Below are 24,452 nucleotides of genomic sequence, written 5' to 3'. Positions count from 1 at the left end.
ACATGCTGAATGATTCCATTTCTCTCATGTTCTTGAAATGATATAGTGATGGAGACCAAATTAGTAGGTGTCGGACTGTGGGACGCAGAGTCCGGGGAGTGGTGATTGGTCTGACTGTAAATGAGCAAAAGGAAGAACTTTGTAATGAGGGACTGAATCTGTAGTTCTCTCTTGTGATCGAAGCTGCCATTACCCAAATCTATAGTATTATAAAATGGCAGAAATATATACACATTGTATCCATGTGAGTTTGCTGGTTTTGAAATTGTATAATCATTTGGTGAAATGTAATGGAGGACACTGAATGAAGAGTATGTAGGATCCCCTCTTTACTATCCTGGCAGCCTTTTTGTGAATATGTAATTATCTTAAAACAGAAAGTTAAATTTTAAAAAGCTCTTCTCTGCCAATCATTAACACTAGGAGTTTGAGCAAATTGCCTTGGCCAGTCATCTTTATAATGGGGCTCCTAAGACCTCACCAACAAAGTTATTGTGAGGACTAGTTGGGAGAGGTAAGTGACTAAAAACCCCAGGAAAATAGGACAAGGTCTGAACTAGAATTCACTGTGTTTAGGCCAAATTTTATTTTATGTACCTTTCATTTTTTCAAGTTAAGTCTATCTTTTCACCTGGATTATAAAACCTTAAGGGAAACCCATGTATTCCACATTAATGTAGCATTTATCACAGGGATCCAGTACATTTTGATTGTTGACTAGGGCTAAGAGACCACTAAGATGTACCTGAGAGCTTTCAAATCTCTCCCTTTTTGGTGCACTCAATATGAACCAAGGCAAGATTTTGGTATGTTGGAAGCCACAGTAGTTTTTAGAAATACACACTTCGTGGTTTTTCAATATTGGCTCTGCATTAGAAGTCACCTGTTAAACATAGAGCACTCGGTCCTACACCCAGAGAGTTTCTTATTTTTCAGGTCTCAGGGGTATAGCATTTCCAGAAATTTTCCACATGATGCTGATGCTTCATGGACCGCACTTTACAAATCACTGATGAACTGTGCATAATCCCTTGGCTTAAATGTGAGTTTGTGCCTTTAGAAAAGTCACAGTACAAGGTGTAAAGGAACATGTGTATTCAGGGTGCTATTTCACCCTAAAGCACAGGAAAACACATGCTAATGTGCAAGTTTGGATCCAAGTTCATCAAAAACCATTTTTTAGTTTTGCTTTATGTAATTGCTGGTTATGCAGAGACTTAGATGACCACACTAAACAGAAGAAATGAGATGACCCACGGAGAACATTTTAAATCTATTTTGTATAATAGCAATTTAAATAAAATTATCTACAAATTAGCTTTATGCTTTATTTCATACAGATTTTGTTGGGGGGAATGGTGATATTATGATAATGGTATTCTAAAATATGAAATGTATAACGTTTAAGGTAAACATCCTACTCTGATTCAATATGCCAGGTTTTTTTTCTGTTTTTATCTATAATTTATTTCTGTGCCAAGCAATTGAATGTTTGACATAGAAAAATGAGCCTGTCACTTCAACAAATGGTATTATAAAAACACTTGAATAATTTTAGTGCAGATTATTATTGCAAAAAAGAATATCCTTCTAAAAAGTTTAACCGGTGTTTCTTATAAATATTAGGCTCATCTGCTGCAATGAAAATAAGATAAAGAAGCCTTCTATTGGCAAAGAATGGTTTACAAACATGCCGAATAACATATTACAATTGTGTTCACTTAATACAGAAAACTTCTTTTGAGAGACATTAAATAATTAATAATTAGCTCAATGTCAAAGAGAATGGCATTTTAATAATTACCACCAGAGAAATCAAAGAAAGGGTAATTTGTCAGTAAAGTTTTATTGTAAGGTGCTACAGAAATTTAGCATTTTAAGAAGATTTCTTCATTCAATTATAAGACTACTCTTTATTTTAGCGGAAGCCTCATCCCCTGAGAGCTATACACATTCTGCCTTCAGAGCTCAGCTGCTACATTCTGCTGTTGCTTTTCTTAATCAGACTTTTGGCATCATCAATACATGACTTTTGATAAGATCCCCAGGGTAGAAATTAAGTTTGGTAGACAGTGGATACATAACAAGTGCAGAGATTATTCCGAGCATTTCTTCTTGTTCAGTAGAGTGAAATTTTTAGTATTGTTAAGAGGGTTAAAAAAAAAAAAGGAAAGGCATTTAAAAGTCTATTCTGGATTAGGATTTTCTGCTCTGTTTTTTTAGAAATGTGCACCGAAGTTACAGAAAGTACTGTAATTTTGTATACTGAAGAGTTTTTATGTTTAGAAGCCTATGAGAGCAAGTACTATGTCCACTGTGCTATTCTGGTTTGGCTATTAATCAGAACACAGTTGAACATTATTTGGCTTCACAGGGCTTGCCATGCTGGAAGTACAACCTTATATGTAGTGGCCATGGGCAGTCCTATTATGGGAAACCAACTTGAGAGAAAAGGCGGGTCACTTGCTTCTGCGCAGGTCCTGGAATTTGAAATATCCAGGGGCCTCTACAGAATCCTGGCATCAGTTACTATGTTGACTCACTCAGTGTTGGGATCACTCACTTTCCCCTTACAGGACTCAGATCTTGGAGGCAATTAGCTTCATCAGAGAAAAACGAATAGGAAAAACTGAAGTGTTATTTTTTAAAAGGCTGCTGAAGTTGGTTGATTTCTCATCATTCCTAAACCTATTGGAGCACTTAAGTTGGGAGAAAATTTACCAAGATTTTTACTGCTGCCTTGATACATACTTTTTTTTCCCCAAATGCTTTGGTGGGAAGAAGTAGAGGACTGTTGTAAGTACAAAGTAACTAAAGATACTTTTACTGTGGCATGACTTTGAGTTTGTGGCAATCACTGATTAGGCAGACTGTAAGTTATTATGGTAGTTTGTGAATAAGAATAAATGTTATCTTATAGTTCCTGTACACATATATGTGTGCAGGTGTACATGTTTCTCATTGGGAAAACTTCAGTAGAAATGAGGTAGAGTTTAAAGTTTTGTCTTTATAAATATAATCAAGATCTTTCTTTTTTAAGAAATAACTAAAGTAATAGAATATGCATAACTGGCCTAGAGTATTTGTAACAAATTATTTTAATTGCTGTGAAACAATTTGTGTATCTGAGTTATTATCTTGATTGTTTGATACTTCTCTATTCAGTAATGGTTACATGTGGGGCAGTGACCTGCTATATATTCTCAATGTACTAATTGTGGTGTTAGAATATATGGAGGCATCCAGGTTAGAAAAATTCTTTCTGACACATCTTGGGGGGAAAATTAGAAAACAAAATGAATTAAAATGGATAAATGGAGGCGGAGAAAAGTATGATAAGTATTTAATTTAAACATACCTTTCTCATATTATATTTAGTATTTTGAGTGTTCTTTTCTGTAGCATATGAAAATTCTTTCAAATAGTGATATATCCCTGCTGGCAAATGACCAGACACTTTTGTTAAGAACACAACATAACAGCATGAGGGACTTCTGATCATTTCCCAGTAAGCTCACCGTGCTGTTTCATGTGTAGTATGATCTAGCTTTTCAGTAAAGCTTTTTAGTTTGGCTTTTATATCAAGTGCATCTATTTTGTTAACTTAAAGAAAGTCATGATGACTAATGAAAAATTTAGAAATTGACTCTGGCACAGTAGTAAAAATAATATATAAAAATAATATATGAGGAGTACAGTGTGTCCCAAAGAGAAGGATGGAGGGGATTATCTCCCCGCCCCACTGCCTTTGACTGGTGGATTATAGCCATTCTGAAACAGATATGATGGCGATGCCTATAATTAACAATGAAGAAAGTAAATATCTCCAAATAAGTAATTCTTCAAAACTTATGGTAAAAAGATCACAACACAACTTTGACCTCTGTGCAAAACAAAACAAAACAAAAGCAAACAAAAAAAAGATAAAAACATTGTGCACTTCCTGATTCATGTTAGATGGTCTCAGATTTTATAGATAAACATTTTTAATGAACTTCCCTTATTTTATAAATTTATTTGGCAAGCATCAGAATTGCTCTCTTGTTGAAAAACTATTCCATTTACTATTGTCACAAAAATACAAAAGCATATATTCTTCACAGTACATGTGTATTGATTGATCAAGTGATACACTGACAAAATTAAAACCAGAAACCAGTGGATAGAATGATTTAAATATATATATATATATGTATATATATATATACATATATATATATCTCAAGGATGTAATTCAAAAAACTCACAAAGAATGAAGCAAAGGCAAACCTACTCTCTGCTTTGTTATAAATATTCAAATAACTTCAAATTCTTAACTAGAATTTAAAGATAGCTAAATTTTGGGACAAGCTCTGTAGGAATTTCTTAAAGCACATTTTAAAACTATCAGGTGATACTTAAGCTGCATGACAGTGGGTTTGCTGGGAGAATATGAAGATATTCAAATAGTTATATTTCTACATTAACTTTTACCAGCTGACATACTTCTGTTTGAATGTACTGACTTTTGAATGTGGTTTTTAAATTGCCTTAGTTTGGAAAACTTAAAATAGTACACGTGGTTGGTTACTAATGAAAGTAGTTGACAGAATATCCCTGTATTAACGTAAATATTATTTACTTTTCAAATTGCTCAACTATTGCATTGCAAAGAGTCACTCAAATAATTTATTGTAAATATGCATTTCATTGGAATTTTTTAATGATAGAAATTATCTTAAGGTCTAATAAAATCATCATTTAGAATGATTTCATTTCCAGAGTCTTCTAAGGACATCTTAACTCTGAAAAAGAGGTTGCTGATCTAAGTGGATAATATATTTTTTAATTGAATAAGAAGTTTTCTGTGTCTCTTACAAGGCATAACATCATAGAAAATGCAATAGAGAATGCCATGTAGTAGTTACTGTAAACTTAAAGATTACCAAGTGTTTTGTGCAAATTTATGTTATTTAAGGAAATAAATGTATTGATTGACACTACTCCAGTTAGCCAGTACTGAGATATAAATTCATAATTTGGAGAAGGATATTAATACAGCTTCCTCTTTGGTTCTAAAGTATTCACTTGAAATCCTTATGGCCCAAGTCATTTGTTACATGAGAAAAAATTGTCAAGTTCTTAACCACTAGCGTGGTTTAATAAAAGAGATTTAAATCTTCGTTGCCTTGGAAAAGTCAAGGTTTTTAAAAATTCTGTTTTATTATCTTTCATCATGGCTTTATCACTGGAAAAAAAAAAGAAGCAAAATGATTTCCCAAACTTTCCTTCCACTCTACCTTCCAATATAATATTCCCCTAACTTGTTAAAAAATTATTTATCATATTTTATTAGACTATTCTTTCTTCCACTGCAAATACAGGAAACATGGTGTTTTAATGTGAGTATATGTGTTTATATAAATCCATAAATACTTGTTTAAATCACAGAGCCCTTGAAAATTCATTGGAAATTAACCTTTCTTTGAAGATAATCTTCTGATCACGTTTTTCATTTTCTATTTTAGACATACATCATTTTTTAAGAAATTGGGAGATAAGACTAATGTGTGTCCTCTGTCCAAAAAAACATAACGAGCCACAAAGGAAGGAGCAGACCAAGGTTTTATGGGGCCTGGGATCATACAGTTTGAGGGAGGGGAGTCTTTTAAGAAAAATAATACAAAATCACGAATACACAATTAGGTAAGACCTTGGGAGGAGCCAGTGTAAGTGATGGGCCTCAATCCTTAAACTTTGAAAGCACTAAACTTTAAAAGGGATTTCCTGGGAAATCAGCTCCATATGAAGACCTTTGTTGTTGTTGAATCCTTTCCCAGTTAAATTTTAAGATGAAATTGATGCTAGTTATATTTCTTTAAGCATACGTTATTTCTCAAAGACAGGCTTTTATTTAATGCAGATTAGAGAGTTAAAAGAATGTATAATGGTAGGAATTTGACATTTCTGCCTTTCATTCTGAAAAGATACATTGATTAAAATGATGTCAAACTCAGTTAATGGAGGCGGTGCAGCTATTTCAGATATACAGAGTATGTAATTTGAAGGCAAGCCAAATCACAATGAGAAGAATAATGATGACCTTGGTTTATTTTTATATAGCACATTCAGGTTTTGATTGGATTCAGAAGGAGGCAATGGTTTTCTTTTTCACCAAGTCCTGCTATAGTCCTAGGAGATTTGTGTTCTGTTATCAAGGCACTTGGCTCATATTGGAACATTTTGTTGGGAGGGTCATGGGCTGCAGTATGGGAAATAAAGAGACTTTTTTTTTATTAAATGCAACCAAGTTCCATAGCAGAATTTCATGGAAATTTTTCCCTTTGGGGAGTATGCTCCGTGCACCAGCCTGAGCTTCAAAACACAAACAAACAAGCAAACATCTTGGAGTCTTCACCTTTTCTTCATTTAAAAACATCTGTTAGTTAAACTTCTTGGAGTTTCACTCTATACAGTATTGACAGAGTAATATTCTTAACACGCATTTGGAGTTCTGAAGTTGAATTTATAGACAGATATGAAAGTTAAGTTGGCACTGTCCTTCCTGTATTTTCTTATTTTGCCAATTTCAGAGGGGTTTGTCTACTTATGTTACATGTGGAATTTTTCTTAAAATATTTGTCTTTGTAAAATTTCAGGCTCCCTCTAGTTAACATTAAAAGTTCACGTGTCTTTTAGACACTCTCATATCCTGTCTTGAAGGGGACAGCCACCTGCTCTATGTGAATCACTCATGTGCAAACCATAGTTTGAGGTGTAACAACTGGAATGATTTGTTTCCTTTTTTTCCCTAAAATCTGTGCTTTGAAAGGCTTATTTTCCCCATATATGGCAGCGTGATAGAATTTTCCTCTACCTTTTTTCAACCAGAGGTCTCCTCCAGAGATTGAGAAACAGTAACTCTCAGGGGCGGTATGGTCTTTCTCCTTTCAAGATTACTGCCCTGAGTATGGGGCAGAGGGGGTGGGGGACACAAAAAACTTGGCTTTGGTCTTCACAGTATCTTAAATTTCTCAGCCACAGTTCTTACAGGCAGCAGGCAGAATGAGAATGAAGAGAAGAAAATGGCCCTGCTTGCTCATGCTTAAAAAGACTCCTAATCTTAAAACCACACAATCTCCACCACATCCCCATTAACAAAACCAAAAGGCGGTACTCCCTCTGGCACAGCTCAAGCCCTCCATTTAGGCTGCCATTAAAAATAAAACACACACAACAAAACCATGTCTGTTCAACTCTTTGCTCAATCTTATGTTATTCTGATATCATTAATTCAAAATACCTGGGAATTTTAGTAGGCAAAAGAGCACACGGGGCAATTTTCTCGGGTCTTACAATCCCCGGAGGGATTTTGCATAGTGTTTGTAATGATATTAAGCCCTGAGAAAAAAAGTGTTCCTAGCAGTCTGGATTGAGTTTGGAAATCAATTTCTTCCCTGTCTCCTTTATTATCTTTTGCCTTCTGCCTCAGTGCCTCACTTTAGCTTTGTCATTATGCACACCATTCTTCAGTAATGGAAGGTGGGGGCAAATTGACAATTATCCTGTAACTGGAATGAAACTGTCATTTCTCTGCTATGCTAGTAAAATGTTGATGCTGCTGTTGTTTTCATTGTTCATAAATGACTCTTCCAGAACTCTTAATTCAATATTTTGATTCCATATAGTTTTAGGGAAATAATAGAATTCCATATAATTTTAAGGAAAATGTTGAAAATTTGATTTTTACATGTCAGTTTTGAAATCTGAAGTATATCGAAGGCTAGTTAAATATATTTAGTTTTATGTTATTGTTCAAGTGCAAGAATCTGAGGAAGAGCTTTGCTGCTATTTTTACTTAGTTTATTATTTTATTTATTTTAGTTTGCAATTGGGTTGTAATGAATAGGAGAAATGTTAGAGTGTATTATGAAAGCCAATGCTTTCCCATGTAATAAAGTGAGAAAGTTGATATTTAAATGGATTTCAAACAGGCATAACATGATTTTAAAGAAACATTTAAAAAGTATATGTTTGAAAAAAATAGATGTTTGAATTATCATGCTCTTAGTTTATACTTAATAAATACTCAGCCCATTCATGGGCATTGGCATTGCAACAAGCAAGGAATCTACATATGCCAACATAATGTATAGTATTTGGCCAGCTTACTTTCAACTTTTAAATGTACTTTATCTCCACCACTATGAAACAGTTGATGTTTTTAAAAGACCAGTATTAATTGAGCACAATTAGCATTATAATAGTCCCATATTATGTCCAGTTATGGACAAATAAAGGAGTTACCCTTTCAGTGTTTTCACTCTCTCCTTGGCTTTTGCTTTGTTTAATTTTAAATTGCTGTCCCGCCCTCCCACTCTGTTTTTGGCTAAGACTGTCATTGAATCAGGACCATACAAGGGCATAAACATCAGTGGCTTTTTGCTCATTCTTGGCACCCATCTTTATTTGCACACAACTTGTCTGCTCCTTTATCAGATTACAGCAGCAGTACTACCTTAGCGTGAGCTGAGTGCTGAGTTAAAGGGCACGGGAGTCAGTGACACTGTTACAAGTATAGATTTTTAGCCTTGGAAACTGTGTGAGGTCAAACTAAAGAAATACGAAAGAGAAAAATCACGGAATCAGAACTGCCTAAGTATTTTCATCAAAGGCAAGTCAAGTAATTCCTTTTTATACTGATGCTCAATGAGGCAGTATTAGAAATAATGTTATAAAAATGTCTGAGGAACTGATAAAATTGTCTATGAATCCCAGTGGCTCCCATATATTGGGAAATAACTTGGAAGGAAAAAGGAAAACCTGACTATAGAGTGCAACTAGATATAAGCAGTGTTGGCTTGTAGCTGGTTAACTGAAAGAGCTTACTGGAAGCTCAGACAGCTGGGGAATCCTGATTTAGTAGAGCCTAAAGGGCAGGTCAGGAGCCATGTGAACAGCTGCTGAAGAGCTAGAGGATTCCTTTGGATTAGGTGTACACACCCCATCTCTAATGGGCTGTGTCAGAGAGCCCCAAGTGTTATCATGGAGTTTGCTTTGCTCAGGCCTGTGGATTTTGCAGTGTTTTACTTTAAATGTCTGGAAATAGAGTTGCTCTCAAAAGAAATCCAGAAATAAAAGTATTAAAAGAAGTGACTCTGTAAAGTGTGTACTGTATTGGGTTTGGGTGATCATTGTTTAAAGAAGGAACAGTTTGTTATTCATTTATTCATGCAGCTAGTATATATTGAGTTCCTACTTTGTGTCAGGTACCGTACTATTCTCTGGAGATACGGTTCTAAACAAGTGAACTCACTGAGATTAGAATTCAGAAGAGAATATCCATATAGTCACACACTATTTAAATTGTGTATGAGATAAGGATTGGAGAATAAAACACACGTTAGTATAAGAATCTATCATAGTGAGACCTAGACTAGTATTGGAAATTGGGGAGAGATCCCTAGGAAAGTTACATTCACAGTAGCACATAGAAGGATGGAAATGAAGAAGACCGGTCAAAGGAAAAAAGAGAGAGGAAAAATGTTTACATTCAGAAGGAACAACCTATGTGAGGATAGAACTTGGTATGACGAAAGAACTAAAAGAAGGTGAATTTTCCTTGAGTATCATAAGTCAGGGAAATCTCGGCACAGATGTGTGGCTAAAATGATGAGAGCTGGCATCTCAGAGCCTCAGAGGCCATGGGAATTTTCTTCTTTGTAGTCAAATCAGTGGACAGCCTTTTAGGGTTTCAGGTAGGACAGTGATATGAACATATTTGTGGGGCTTTTTTCCTTACTGTCATTCTGTTTCTTAAAAAAAGAGATTAGGAGGTATTAAAAGTAGATAAAGAGATAAAGAGCTATCAATCTGGCAGTTTCTCCAAGGGTGAGAAGGTGGTGTTGACTAGAATGCTGACAGTGAAGTTGAAAGAAGTGGATTTATTCAAGTTTTAATTATGAGATAGAGTAAATAGGAATTGGTGTCAAATTGGATGTGATGTCTTCCATGGCACGTAGAATTGGGGGTATAATGGTGCCATTTACAAGAAGACTTCAAGGGTTGCTGGAATGATGGGAAGGATTGGGAGGTGTGGATGCTAAGTTTCATATGAAGAGCATGCATACCATAGGTAGGGGCTGTGAGCCTAGAAACAAAGTCATTATTGAGGACTTGATATATTGAGCCATGAAGTATGGATGAGACCAACTGCAAAGATCATGGAGTGTGAAAAGGAGGTCAGGAATTCAATATGGAGACAAGAGCATGCCAAGAAATTATAGAAGCATCTAGGTAGGATGATAAATCCTAAGGAAAGTAATACTTCAGTCAAGAGGAGTGTTCTTTCAGTCTCCCATTTAATGACTTTATGAATGAGGATCTCACTTGCAACACCAGGTGTCTTGGTTTCCACAGTCTCTGCCATCTATTTACCCCTAATTTCCTTTCCCATATTGCTATTTCTGTGAGATATCACCAAAATGTTGCCTTAGTAGAAAAGCTTCAATAAATATTTAAATTGTGTAATGTATTCAGCTTTTTCCTGTACTCTGCACTTCCTAAAAATACCTTCTTCGGAAACCCCATTTCAACTGACTGCTGTATAATGAAATGAGACTTCAGTGTAAAACATTTATCATAGTCTGAATTTCAATTGCTCAGTCAGAGTTGTTAAGCAATATGAAAAATCATCCTTTAGAGAATACAGAATTGCATAGATATGACAAGGTAAGTTTGCACTTTATTTAATGCTATTTTAGTTAATATAGATGCTTATTGGAGAAATGTCTAAAATTTCTTGAGAACCATTAGTAAAATTGATTATTCTTAAATCTGGAAAAATGGTAAAAATACTTAGAAAACATTGACAGTTCAGTTTAAATAAAACTAGAATTGTACTGAAGCGATAGAAGGCACTTGAGTAATTGAAATTTAGTCATGGATGAGTATAATGTACTTATCAGTTAGCTTTGGGGAAAGTAAGACTAGATGGAATATTAATATGTTATTGAGCAACTTTTTTACTATTAGGTTTTTACTTGCTTGTAGCTAAACATTAGCAAACACCTGCTATGTTCTCTCTGACTTCTTCAAGATTATAACTCTGTAGGTGCACATACACAGGCTCATACACACATGCATATAAATACGACTACTATAGTATGTCAAGAGAATTACAGAGCATGGTAAAAATCAGCCATAAATGACTACTTATGGCTGATGTGATTATGGAGGTTTTCATCAAAGAATCTACCTCTATAAATAGGCCTTAGAGTATGAGGATATGGAGATGTAAATTAGAGAATGAGTAGAAGGGGTGGTGATGCATAGACAAGGATTAATGAGGCTTTAATCTATCCTACCTGAATAGTTATTGACAGTACCTTGTATGTGTATAGCACTATTCAATATTACTAGCATGAATAGATCTCTCTCTCTCTCTCTCTCTCTCTCTCTCTCTCTCTCTCTCACACACACACACACACACAGTCTAGAAATTAAGTGGTTTGCATACAAAAATGTTTGACCTGACTAGTATTTATAAAATCAATAAGTACTATTAAAACTGAAAATAGTGCGTCATTCAGAAAACGTAAACACTACAACAAAATTGGGAAAAGAAAAAAAACTATTACATCCCAATATCACTTCCCAAGTATAATAAACAGTTGTGGTTTAATATTTTACTTATTCCTTAAGGAGCTATCAGTCATTTAATTTTAATATTAAACATTAGAGGTAAATATTGTTAGTAGGATTTTTTGATAATTTTCTCAAGAAAATGGGATAAGTGGGACTATCATACTATCAAAGTATGATAAATACAAAAAAACCCAAAAATATTACTTTCCTATACTTTATATCCATCAGTTGGACTAGATTGGTATTTTTCCTTAAATTTTTATGGTTTTGTTATTTTTCTTAATTCCAACTTCATTTGATGTTGTAGTTCAAGTGAAGTAAAGACTATCATGTCATTAAAACTGAGAAAATTTCCATGTGCTTTCTTGAACTTGTACCAGTACCAATATTGATTGTTTTCTTCCTTTTCAATACTGTTGTATGTCCTTGAGGTCTGTGCATTGCACTCTCCTGGTTTTGTTCCCATTTTTTTGGGTATTTCTGTTCAATCTACTTTAAAGATAATTCTCTCTAATCAACCTTTAAATATTAGGATTCCTCGGGGCTCATTCCCAGCATGAGTGTCTTCTCTCTCTGTAATCCCTTCCTTGGTCATTGCACTCATGCCCATGACTTATTAACACGTATGTGGAGATAACTAACCAAGTTATACCTCCAGCTCAGATTTCTCTAGTAAATTCCAGAACTGCAGTTTCAACCGCCTGGTTGGCATCTCCATTTGCATGTGACAAAGTCACCTCTACTCTAAGTGCCCCAAACAAAACTTTCCCTCTGTCCATGAAACTCGATATTTTCTCATTGTTCCCTTTATCAGTGAATGGTGCTACGATTCCAGTTTCACAAGCTCTTGAAACCTATTACATCCTTGAAACTCTTATCTCTCAACCACTTGTGTCTAACCCATTAATTACTGGGGTTTTATCTCCTCAGTAACTTTTGATCCACTTCTTTTCATCTCCTCTACCATTAGCCCAGCTCAAGTAGCTTTGTCTCCCTAGAAATACAGCAGCAATAGCCATTCTCATTTTTTGTATTGCCTCTTCCCCATTCTCTCTAATCTGTTCTCTAAAACCCACCCAGTCATCTAAGTTAGACAATATTAGCACACATTCAGTCACTTTGGTAACTTCTGCTTGTTGCTAGGAAAGCAAAACAAAGCAGAACAAGATCTAGACTTCCTCTCCTGTCACATCTCTTGTAATGTTGCCCCTTTCTTACTGCTTTTCTGGTCTTCTTTCTGTTCCTTGAATAGACCTCACTTCTTCCTACCATAGGGCTTTTGCACGTTTTTCTCTTTCTCCAGAACCTTCCTCACCCTTTTGTTTGACCTAGCTAATACCACTTTCTACTTGTAAGCCACTCCCTCTGGGAAGATGTCAGAATTACTTGAGCAGATAAAATGCCCCTACCATACAATATAATGTCATAACACATAGCATTGTCTTGATTCCATATGCGTGTATACACACACACTGTGTGTGTTACCAATCAATGCTTATCACTCCGAGTACATGGTAAGTTCCATGAATGTGAATATCTCCGTTGTTTGCTCACCACTGTTTCTCCAGAACCAGGCACATAAATATTTTTTTAACAAATGAATTGGTGTGTAATATTTGTTGCATGCTATAATTGTAGCCATTTACATAAAAGAACATGTTATAATAATAATAATGATAATTTGACTGCATTTTATATAACAACAAAGGCACTTTAGTTCTGGTTGAAGTTTAACATATATAAATAAATAATGAAGATTGTTATTTTTTGTATTGGGTTTTATTGTATTTTATTTTTACTATCTCTAACACACAGATATTTTTTCTTCATCTATCTTGGTAATTCACAGGGGCCCTCATCAGTGTTAACTGCTTCTTTCACCCCTATGATATTCATCCTTGATTCCACACTAGTCTCTTCCTTTTTTCCTGTCTCCTACAGTTGATGCCTTCCTTTCCTCTTTCAACTGGCTGGCTTGAATATCCGGGAAAAATCACTCCTTTACTCTTCTTATCTTCACCAATTTGTCTCTTGAAGAAGAGATACATCTTCTTTATAACCTAGAAGAGCTTGCAATATGTATTTGGGTGTGAAGAAGAAGTAGTGATTTCATTTTAAGATGTCTTAGAGAAAAATCAGCACTGACCATTAAGTAATTTGTCTAGAGTATAGAAGGGTGAGGGGACTCAAAGCACATTTAAATTATTTCTCTGAGAAAGGGCAAAAGAATTTTGCAATGAAAAATAGATTATACTGTGGAAAAATATATTGTTAGTAACACCTTTTCCATTTTATAAGGAAAAGACAACTGTCAGCCAAACACAGAAAGAAAAAAAATGCTGCATGATCTCACTTATATGTGGAATCTCAAAAAGTCAAATGCATAGAAGCAGAGAGAAAAAGGTGGTTACCAGGGGGTGGGGAAATAGAGAAAATGGGGAAATGTTGGTCAAAGGGTACAAAGTTGCAGTTATATAAGATGAATAAGTACAAAGATCTGATGTACAGCATGGTGGCTATCATTAATAATACTGTTTTGAATAATGGAAATTTGCTATAAGAATGGATTTCAGGTGCTCTCATCATGAAAAAGATAACTATGTGAGAAGATGGTATGTTAATTAGCTTGATTGTAGTTATCACTTCACTATCTGTATCAAACTATAATGTTATGCACTTTGTATAATTTTTCTCAAGAATAATTGGAAAAAAGTGACAACACTAAAGCCAACAAGGATGCAAAGAAACTGGATCTCTCAAACAATCCTGGTGGGAATGTAAAATGGTACAGCCATTCTAGAAAAACAGCTCGGCTTCTAAAACTCAACACATAATCACTGTATGACCCAGCAATTCCATTCTGGTATTTATCCCAGAAAAAGAAAACTGATGTTCACAACAAAACCTATACAAGAATGTTCATAGTGGCATTCTTTGTAATAGTCAGAAATTGGATACAACTCCCATATCCACTAATGGGTAGATGTAGAAGGAATGATGCATCCATATCATGAAATACTACTCAGCCATACAAAGAAATGACCTATTGTTAATACAACAATTCTCATGGATCTCAAGGGTACCATGCTTGAAAAAAAGAAAAAACCTCCCAGGTTACATACTATGTAATTCCTTTTATATAGCATTATTGAAATAACAAATTTATGAAGATCAAGAACAGATTATTCATTTCCACATGTTAGGAATGTGGGGTGTGTTCTATGTAGGGGTGCCAGAAGAGAACCCATGGTGATAGACCTATTCTGTGTCTTGATGGTTGCATTTGTTGTACAAGACTATACTTGATAACAATGTGCATAACTACACACACAAACATACATACACACAAATACCAACAGAAGAAAACAAATGAGTTCATGTATAACTGGTAAAAATTTGAAGAACCTGAATTACACAAATAATTTCCCAATTGTTATATTGTACTACAGTTGTCCATGGTGTCAGCATTGTAGGAGGTGGGGTGAAGGTTGCCCAAGACATACCTGCATTATTTCTTTGCAACTTCCTTTGACTTCATGCTTACTACAAAAAATAAAATAAAATAAATACAGCATTCAACCTTTAATAAGCCCTCAGTATCCTGAAGGCCAGTGTGTCATCACCAGACCTAATCAACAGATAAGTCTTGTAAATTAATAAATCTACCATTTAGGATACAAAGAATGGTTTAATGCTAACCCACTAGAATACAATCCATTTCTATCATAGGGGAACATGCATCACTTATTGAACAAAATGTCATAGTGATTTAAGCCTTGTTCTAAATGTCCTACCTTGTGAGGTATTGTGCTTCAGATTGTTTATGACCAAAAAAAAGCCTGGATGAGAAGGGCTGGCATTTTAGAAATTATGCTGGTCCACAGGCATGGTAACTGGACAAGCCCAGAGACTACTTGAGTTTTCAACATAACTCTACCTATCAAGTTAATTAATCATGGACATGCCAGTATTTATTTATTTATTGAGTGCCTGGTGCAGAGCTTAATATTGATTGTCCTCAAGAAAAAATTAGAGATGATAATGTTGCTTCACAACATTACTTAATGTAGGCATTAGGAAGGGGTGTTCCCTGGTCATTGACAAAGTGTCCATAAAGTGGACAGGTTTTGTATTTTCTATTATTTTAACTATCAATATTAATGAATAGCTAATTTGTTTTTAACTTCCAAAGAGATGACAATTTGTTTAAACAGATGCACAGAGCAAGAGATGATCTCTGATTGTGTTTATATGTTTATCTGAGATCTCCTTGCTTTAATCTGGTCTTAAACATATCCATCCTTCTCATTGTTACCCCAGTCGTGTTTTTAAAACACAAACTAGATCTTGTGCCTGTAGCTTAGCAGCCTACAGAGAATCCTCTAGCTACAGGGTAAAGTCCAAGGCCCTAGTGCTCATGTCTCTCACCTTTTTATCTGCTGTTCTCCTCCGTGTACGCTTCTCTCCAGCCAGAAATTTGTGGTTCCAGAAATAAGTCATGTAATTGCATACCTATGACTAGTTCCAACTTCCTGGAATGTTCTTTAAAAAAACAAAAACAAAAACAAAAAAACACATTATCACCCCATATCTTCTACTAACAATTTCTATTCATTATTTTAGTGTTTGTTTATAGAACATCATTAAAAAGCATTCCTGACTGCCCTAGGTCAAGAGAGGTATCTCTGTTCTGCGTTCTTAATGAAAACTCACTGTAGATAATTCTGCAGCAGTAATTTTATCCTCTATTGCCAATATCAGGTGGCTTCTGACTCATTCCCTTACTCCTTGAGAGGAGCGTTTGTGCCTGTTATCTATGGGTTCCTTGTGCCTGATTGCTTGTAGGCACATATATGAATGATTAAATACCACAGCAACCATCTGACTGTTCTTTGGTCAAGAAATCATTGTGTTTTTGGAACTCAGATGTCCAGGCTGAAAATGGCTCATGCGTAGCAGTGAATATTGGTGTGTATTATTGTATTCACATACACACACACACACACACACACACACACAATAACTAATAAAACAGTGTAGGATAATTCTTAGTACATCATTTTTTCTGAGAGCTCAATGAATTATAAAAGTTATAAACCTCAGACTAAAATGTCTTTTGCTTAATTTAGATTATTCATATAATTGGTGGTATTTTTGGTTTATCTCTGAAATTAGTTTTCCCAATTTTTTTCTTAGTCTCAAAAGAAACTTATAGTTAAAAAAGAAGCTTGACTTGTGGGGATTCCTTTGAGGGACTACAAAGCTGACATCTCTTTGGAGTTCAAATTAATACAAGTGAGAGATTCAGGGAGGGTAGAAATTAAGTGAATCGCTTCTGTTTGTACAGTATGTGCATGCTGGGTCTGCTATTCTTTGATGTGAGTACAAGAGTTTTAAATCTCTGGCTGCATGTCTGAGAACAGAGTGTTAAGAAAGTGAAAGGTTGGCTTGGACTACCTGGAAGACAACTGTTTGCCTCTGCTTGAGCTATTGTTGGAGTTTCCCTGAAAGGGACTTAGAACAGAATGTCCATTCCAGGGAGTATTCAGTTTCAGATAGCTGCCTTCCCGAGCTCATTTTCCACCCTGAGATCTGGCCACAATGACTGGAAATCTTTCATCTGTTTTAATCTGGAATGGAGCTAATTTATAAAAGGAAAGTTAGTCGCTGGGTAACTATGTGCACAAGCATAGAGCCCATTGCACATGTGCCCAAATTCAGGGTGACAAATGTCTATTGAATGACTCAGACATATGGAATTGGAGGGTCCCTTAAAACAAAAATAGCTTCTATTGAGTCAGTCTAACAGCCTATCCATATTTATTAGGTGGAATATTTTGCATTAAAAATAATGTTTGTAAATGTTTTATTGACAAGTGAATATGAACTGCACTTTGTGCATTATGTTAACACACTTTTCATGCATTACAAAAATCCATACATCTGGTATACCCAGGCATTTTATGAGAAAAACTAGCTTGAGTGATGATAGTGATTTACCGAAGTAGTGGGCCCTCTGACCCAATTTCAAAAAGAAATTGAGTTTCTGCAAAACTAATATAATAACTTTTTCTTTAATATTTTATCTTTGAGTACATTATTTGTATATAAAAGGTTTTTATGGGACATCATGACAATCTCTTTTGACTTGGAAAACTTTAACCAAGAAAAAGACATGATATAGACTCATTTTATCCATGACAATATATGATGATAGCTCTGTGATTAATTTGTTCTTAGTGAAAGCATGCATTATTGTATTATCTTCAACTAAAATAGATTATTTGGCCAATTTTTTACTTTTATATGCCAAAAGTAAAGAACTACCCAATCAGGAAATAATCTAGGCCTTGAATAATATGGTTTTTTTTAAATATGTTTTACCTATTTTAAACTCATAGACATTCTTCTGCCTGGGGATCACATTGCAAAAATGTATACAATTTTGAAAATTGAAAATATACACTATGAATGAGAAATAGAGGATAAATATTAATCCATGGCATCTAGAAATCAGATTCTACCACTGAACAAATAATTTGTGTATATCCATTATCTTTTATAATAAATGATGATCATAATATTTCTTATAAATAATGTAAGTCTTCTAAAATTTTTGGTGAAGGGATGTATTACCATTCCTACTTCACATATTTGGTAACTGAGTCCATATTATTTGCATTATAATTTGATTTATTATATTATCTCTACTTCTAGATTACCTCTTTCTGGATATAACAAATAATGTCTCATATGTCCTTATATTTTCAGTGACCTTAGAATATTATTATATTTTAGCAAGAAGCTAAATAAATGTGTATTGAATTAATTCATATCCAAAAGTAATGGAAAAAAGCAATCAATTACTTGTAAATTTATTTTCACCTAAACCACTTGATAATGACATCTAATACTTTAGAAGTAATATAGTGTTAGAAAATTTCAGATAATTTTTAAAAATACAATTATGCACATATACATGCAGAGTTCTTAAAATGGCATAGTCTATTGATTCAGCCTGCAGGCCAGGTATACAGTGCATTTGTGTTTTGCATGTGTGTTTCAGTAGTTTATGTTAAAATGTATTACCCAGATACAAAGTCCCTTTTGGAATCCTCAGTACTTAAAATTAACAAAAACGTACCTTTCATAATATAAGTTCAAAAAGGATACTAATTGATTAATATGCCACATATCTTTCCAATTGCAGGAAATCATTAAAATTGTATACATATATTTTGAATGTAGTATCTCTTAGCAAATAACACAATCAATTGCTGTAGATATTCAAATGCTTACATATCTGATATATACTTGTGTTAGCTTCAGAGTTCTGCCAAATGTAAATTCCTATGTATGTAAAAGGGAGTGCAGTGTTTGCACATAGAAGGAGAAAGAATATCTGGCTCTCAGTTCTATAGTCAGAATTCATTTGGAGCCATTTTGGGGAGTTTTTTTTTTTCTTTAAAAGGAAACCCGGCTTTCATGGTATGTCAGGGTGTGTGTGTGTGTGTGTGTGTGTGTGTGTGTGTGTGTGTGTATGTCTTTGTATACTGTAAGAAAAGAAAAACACAGGGATCCAATATGTGAGTTGCAACATAAGGGTATTTTCCACCTAAAACAGGTAACTTCACAGATGTGAATTGCCTTTTGTTAGTGGATATGTTTTTAATATCACTTTGAATTTATTCCCTCTAAAAAGAAGAATCTGTTGCTTACAAATAATTTTGAAGTGGGTCACCCTGGATGACTCAGTCAGTTAAGCATCCAACTCTTGATTTGGGTTCTGGTTGTGAACTCAGGGTTGTGGGATCAATCCATGGGTCGAGCTCTGCATCAGGCTCCACAATGAACACCAAGTCGACTTAAGATTTTCTCTCTCCCTCTCTTTTTGCCCCTCCCCCTACCACATGCTTGTTTGTGCTCGCTTGTGCTCGCTTGTGCTCTCTCTCTCTCAAATAAATAAATCTTTAAAAAAAATGAAAAAGTAATAATTTTAAAGTAAGCACAGGCCATTACTATATAAATTGGAATTTAAACCAAACATTTTCAAAGCATTAGGGCGTATTTACTCTCTAGCTTAAATTTGAAATCTTAGGAAATTTTAGATCTCATTAAGTTTAATACATAAAACAAAATTCTCATTTAACTACAGAATCTTTATATCTAATTTCCAGGGCCAAGAAATTCAGTAAGTTGAAATTACATTGCTACCTATTACTAGGCATTCATAAGAAATATTACTTTATGGGTCTGCTACTTACTCTACCCTGAGTTAGGTGTGTATTTCTTAATATTAGTTGTCAAGTGATGAGTGCAAATATTCATGCAGCCCAAGAGGAGAGCATTCATTTTATTGCAATTATTAGCATGATTTTTGACATCTTATTCATTGGGAGAGTGTCATTTAATGTTAATTAGAATGAATGTGAATGCTTTCACATCCCTAGCTAATAAATTTGCTCATAGAATAAAAACATGTCTATTATGCTTTGAGGATCAAGAATGATCCTTAAACAGAATGTGAATAAAGGCCAAACGAGGTGAAATTACATCATTCATGCTAGTTCCAACATGGGTAAAGCCTTCTTTGCGTAAAGGCAGAGTGGGTAGAGTGGCATCCTTTCTCTTTATTCTGAGAGTTTTGTGGCTGTTTTTTTTTCTATTGTGATTAATTATTGCCTTGAATTCATTTGTTTGCAGGACTGCTTCTCCCAGTAGGCTATGAGTTTATGTACACAGTGACTACTGTTATTTATATATTGTGTGTGCTAAACAAAATCTCTAGTGATTGATAAATGGTGACTAAATGGAGGAAGCTAGCATGGCTGACCTCTGATATCTCCTTGTTTGATTTTTGTGTCCATGGTAGGAAGAGAAGTGGCTAGCTCTAAGCAGTATATTCAAATAGCTTTCTAGTGTTTATATGTAGTAGTAGCTTAGACAATGAGGGAGTTAAAGTAATAATATATATATATATATTACTAAGGAATAGTTGTGTATATTGAATTTTTTAAAGGGGGAGGGTTTTTTCTGAGATTTATTTATTCATGAGAGACACAGAGAGAGAGTCAGAGACATAGTCAGAGGGTGAAGCAGGCTCCATGCAGGGAGCTCGATGTGGGACTTGATCCCGAACCCCAGGATCATGCTGTGAGCCAAAGGCAGACATTCAACTGCTGAGCCACCCCAGCGTCCCTAAGGGGGGAAATTTAGGGCTCCTTTCTAAGTGACTGATAACATGTGTGAATTCTTGGAAGTTATAAAGCACTATGGTAACATAAGAGATTCTCATGAAGAAGCAATACACTGACTGCTTTGTCAGTTCACCAAGATCTGCAATGTTGTATGTGCTTGATGGTCAAACTCTCTTGCTTAGAAGAGATACACTATAAGATCCAATAAAAATTTCCAAAACATTTAGGGGCACCTCATTCATTTACTCATTCAAAACACATCTTAAACTTCAGGCATCACTGAAATATTATACTTAAAAAGATGAAGAAGGGGTGCCTGACTGGTTCAGTAGGTACAGCATGTGACTCTTGCTCTCAGAGTCATGAATTTAAGCTCCAAGTTGGACATAGAGCTTACTTTAAAAAAAAATTAAAATAAAAAGGTGAAGCAAACATAGTTTCTGTTCCTCAGAAAGTAAAAGGAAAAAATGATATAAATGATACATCCAGTAAAATGAGGAGGTTGCTTTGATGTAGGTTTACACAGTTCCGGTGGCAGCATAGCAACATGTAGTCAGGAATACCTTAGTCTGCAAGGATATCCAAGAAGACATTCGAAAAGATATAATGAATTGGGCTGAGGCTTAATGTGAGAAGACATTTTGCCAGATGGAAGAGTAAGAAAGGACATGCAAAAAGATGTGGTATGTGTAAGTGTGGTGTATTTAGGAAATTAAGTGGGTACTCGATCATAAATCCAATGATTATGGTATGGCCAAAATAAAACTTAGACTCACATCATGAAGAGCACACCAAGAAATTCCAGGCCATGCTTAGAAGTTTAGAATCCAATGAGTAACTTTGAGCAGAGAATTAGTACAATCTAATACTTATGTTATAATCCTTAATATTTAGAGAAGACTCTGACACCATCTTGATGGATCACGAATTAGAGAGATATGTGGGAGTCAGTGGTTAATCTTGAGCTTCCACCTCGATTACCTGGTGATAATCAAAACAAAGATTGCTGGACTCCACACTCAGTAGATCTGAGGTGGGGACCAATAAGTTGTATCCTTACAAGTTCCTAAGGTAATGCATATGTCCCTGATCCAGGGACCAAATATTGAGAACCTCTGAGTTAGAGCATGGTTCTGGGATGCAGTTAGAACCACTTGGGGAACTTTTAAAATTGTGCATTTCTAGGGATCTGATTCTAGACCAATTAAAGCAAAATTTAAAAGCATACCTGGTATAGGTGGTGTTGAGAGCCACTGTAGTATAGGCAGGTGTAAGAGGGTGATGGTTATATCCCAAATAAAACCCTTTCTAGGGTATTAGGAATGGAAATGATGGGGGCAGCTTGGGTGGCTCAGCGGTTTGGCGCCTGCCTTCAGCCCAGAGCATGATCCTGGAGACCTGGGATTGAGTCCCATGTCAGGCCCTGCATGGAGCCTACTTCTCCCTCTGCCTGTGTCTCTGCCTCTCTCTCTCTGTGTCTCTCATGAGTAAATAAATAAAATAAAAAGGAATGGAAATGATGGAATACAATCAAGATATTTAGCTATTTAATTGGCCAAACTTAGTAATGGAATTTGACTAGGTAATGATGAAAGGGAAAAGGGTCACAGAGAAAAGCATGTCAGTATTGACTCCCTAGTTTCTGGCTTGGGCAGATATAGGTTTAAACAGTATATATTTGTACTTCCTTTCAGAAAATGGGAAGAAACTTACACATATAGGGGGGAAAAACACTGATTCTCAAATGTTTAAGACAATTATTCGAATAAGTAACTATTTTTAAAGATTTATTGATTTCATTTGAGAGAGAGAGAACATGAGCAGAAGGGACAGAGTCTTAAGCAAACTCTACACTGAGCACAGAGTCCAACGTGAGACTCCATCTCAAGACCCTGAGATAATGACCTGAGCCAAAACCAAGAGTCAGGTGCTCAACCAACTGGGCCCCCCATGTGCTCCTAATTTAAGTAACTTTAAAAGCAAAGATTAGACCTAATATTTAACCATTTAGTTTTGACCTTCAGAAAGGTTGTATAGTTATAAATTGAGCTCACAGAAACACAACACACATACATACTTCATCACCTTGCAGTACCCAGCATGAGGGGTAGGGGCGTTATTCATCACTCTGATTGGAAGGCTGGGTTTGGAATGCAAGACAGACTTTGTAACAATATGTCATGTATATAAAACAGCTCGTGTCCTAGACAAGAGGGATGGCGATACCATAGTTTGTTTATCCTGGCTAAATACAGAACAGGAAATAGTGTCTTCCAACAGGGAGAGCAATTAGAATAATCATTAATTAGGGTATTTGCAATTCCTTTGTGAAGGACTATTCTTTGTTAAATGAAATAAAGCTCTCTGCTTTGATTATAGTTATCATCTCGTGAAAATATTGAATGAGTTTAGATTCCTAAAGGAAATTAGAAGTTAGGTAAAATTCACATTCACTTAAAAACCCCTTGCACTGAAAGATAGTGATTACTACAAATGAATATAGGAGAACATCATTGATTCAAAGAGAATATCACAGGTGACAAGTTTAAAATTAACCTTAACCGACAAATTGGAAAATATTTGTTCCCACTAGAGACTGCTGTCAACTCCGTGGAGTATATGCAAGATCGTGTGTTATCTGGACCCAGCTTACTTTACTGCTCCTGCCTCTGCTGCCACAACTCTCCTTTCTTCCTACTTCTAACCCTTTAGCTCGGGGGCCCTAGGTGGGAGCACCCAAACTATCAAACTCACATGTTGTCAGGTGTATATCTTCCTGAAATGGCTTGCCCTTTACCCCTCTTTACTGAAAACTTGATCACTTACAGCTTGGTTTCCATTTCATCTCCAGAGGAAATGCTTTCCTAATCCCTCTCCCCAGTCCTCTTCATGCCACTAGGCTACGGCACGAGGAATCATCAGTGTATTCCCTTGGCATCACATCTCTCACTAAATGTTGTCAATTTATTTACTTTCATATTCGAATTCACCTTCCTTAACAGCAGGCAGATGTGTTTGATTTATCATATTATGGTGGGAGTGTCATTTTATATGGTGTGCTTCTCATTCTAGACCTAAAAATAAGCACAGGGCTTAGAACATAAAACTATTCAGTTAATGCTTTTTTAAACAAATAAATTAATATCAAAAAGCATATGAGGAACGGAGCTCATTCTAACGATGATTACAGTTAATATTCTGTTGCAGCAGCAAGAAATATTTCACTAAGGTGTTAGCAGAGTTGATTTCTTCCGAAGCTTCTTTCCTTGGCTTGTAGATACAAGCCATCTTCTCCCTGTCTTTACTTGATCTTTCCTTTTTGCATGTCTTTGTCCTAATCTCTTTTTATGAGGACACTGGACATTAGTTTAGGGTCCACCTTAATGAGCTCATTTCGTTGCCAGGTGACTGAGGAGACCCCAAGCCCTGGGACTTCAACTCAGCCCATATCAAAGATGTTGCCAAAGATTCTTGGCCTCATCATGAGCAAGAATTCAAGGACAGACATAGCACTGGGAATGATAGACACAACCAGGAAAGTTTATTAAAGCAAAAGTACACTCTCGAGACATGAGAGCAGGTGAGCTTGAGAGAAGGCAGGGAGTGGGGCTTAAGCTGAACACCCTGGGG

At 35.4% G+C, this 24,452-nt stretch overlaps 1 protein-coding gene across 1 annotated transcript in view; it reads left to right on the top strand.

Annotated features, from left to right (window-relative positions):
- The first annotated feature begins 2,547 nt into the window (after positions 1–2,547).
- The window catches only part of DMD (dystrophin), a 2,057,113-nt gene continuing 2,035,208 nt past the window's right edge, over positions 2,548–24,452 (top strand). The window contains exon 1 of the mRNA XM_041741334.1: positions 2,548–2,796. Within this exon, the coding sequence (XP_041597268.1) occupies positions 2,766–2,796 (31 nt within the window). The 5' untranslated portion in view covers positions 2,548–2,765. The remainder of the gene's footprint in view (positions 2,797–24,452) is intronic.

This window comes from Vulpes lagopus, chromosome X (assembly GCF_018345385.1).
Source record: "Vulpes lagopus strain Blue_001 chromosome X, ASM1834538v1, whole genome shotgun sequence".
Classification (NCBI taxonomy): Eukaryota; Metazoa; Chordata; class Mammalia; order Carnivora; family Canidae; genus Vulpes; species Vulpes lagopus.
This window is presented reverse-complemented; position numbering and strand designations above follow the sequence as displayed.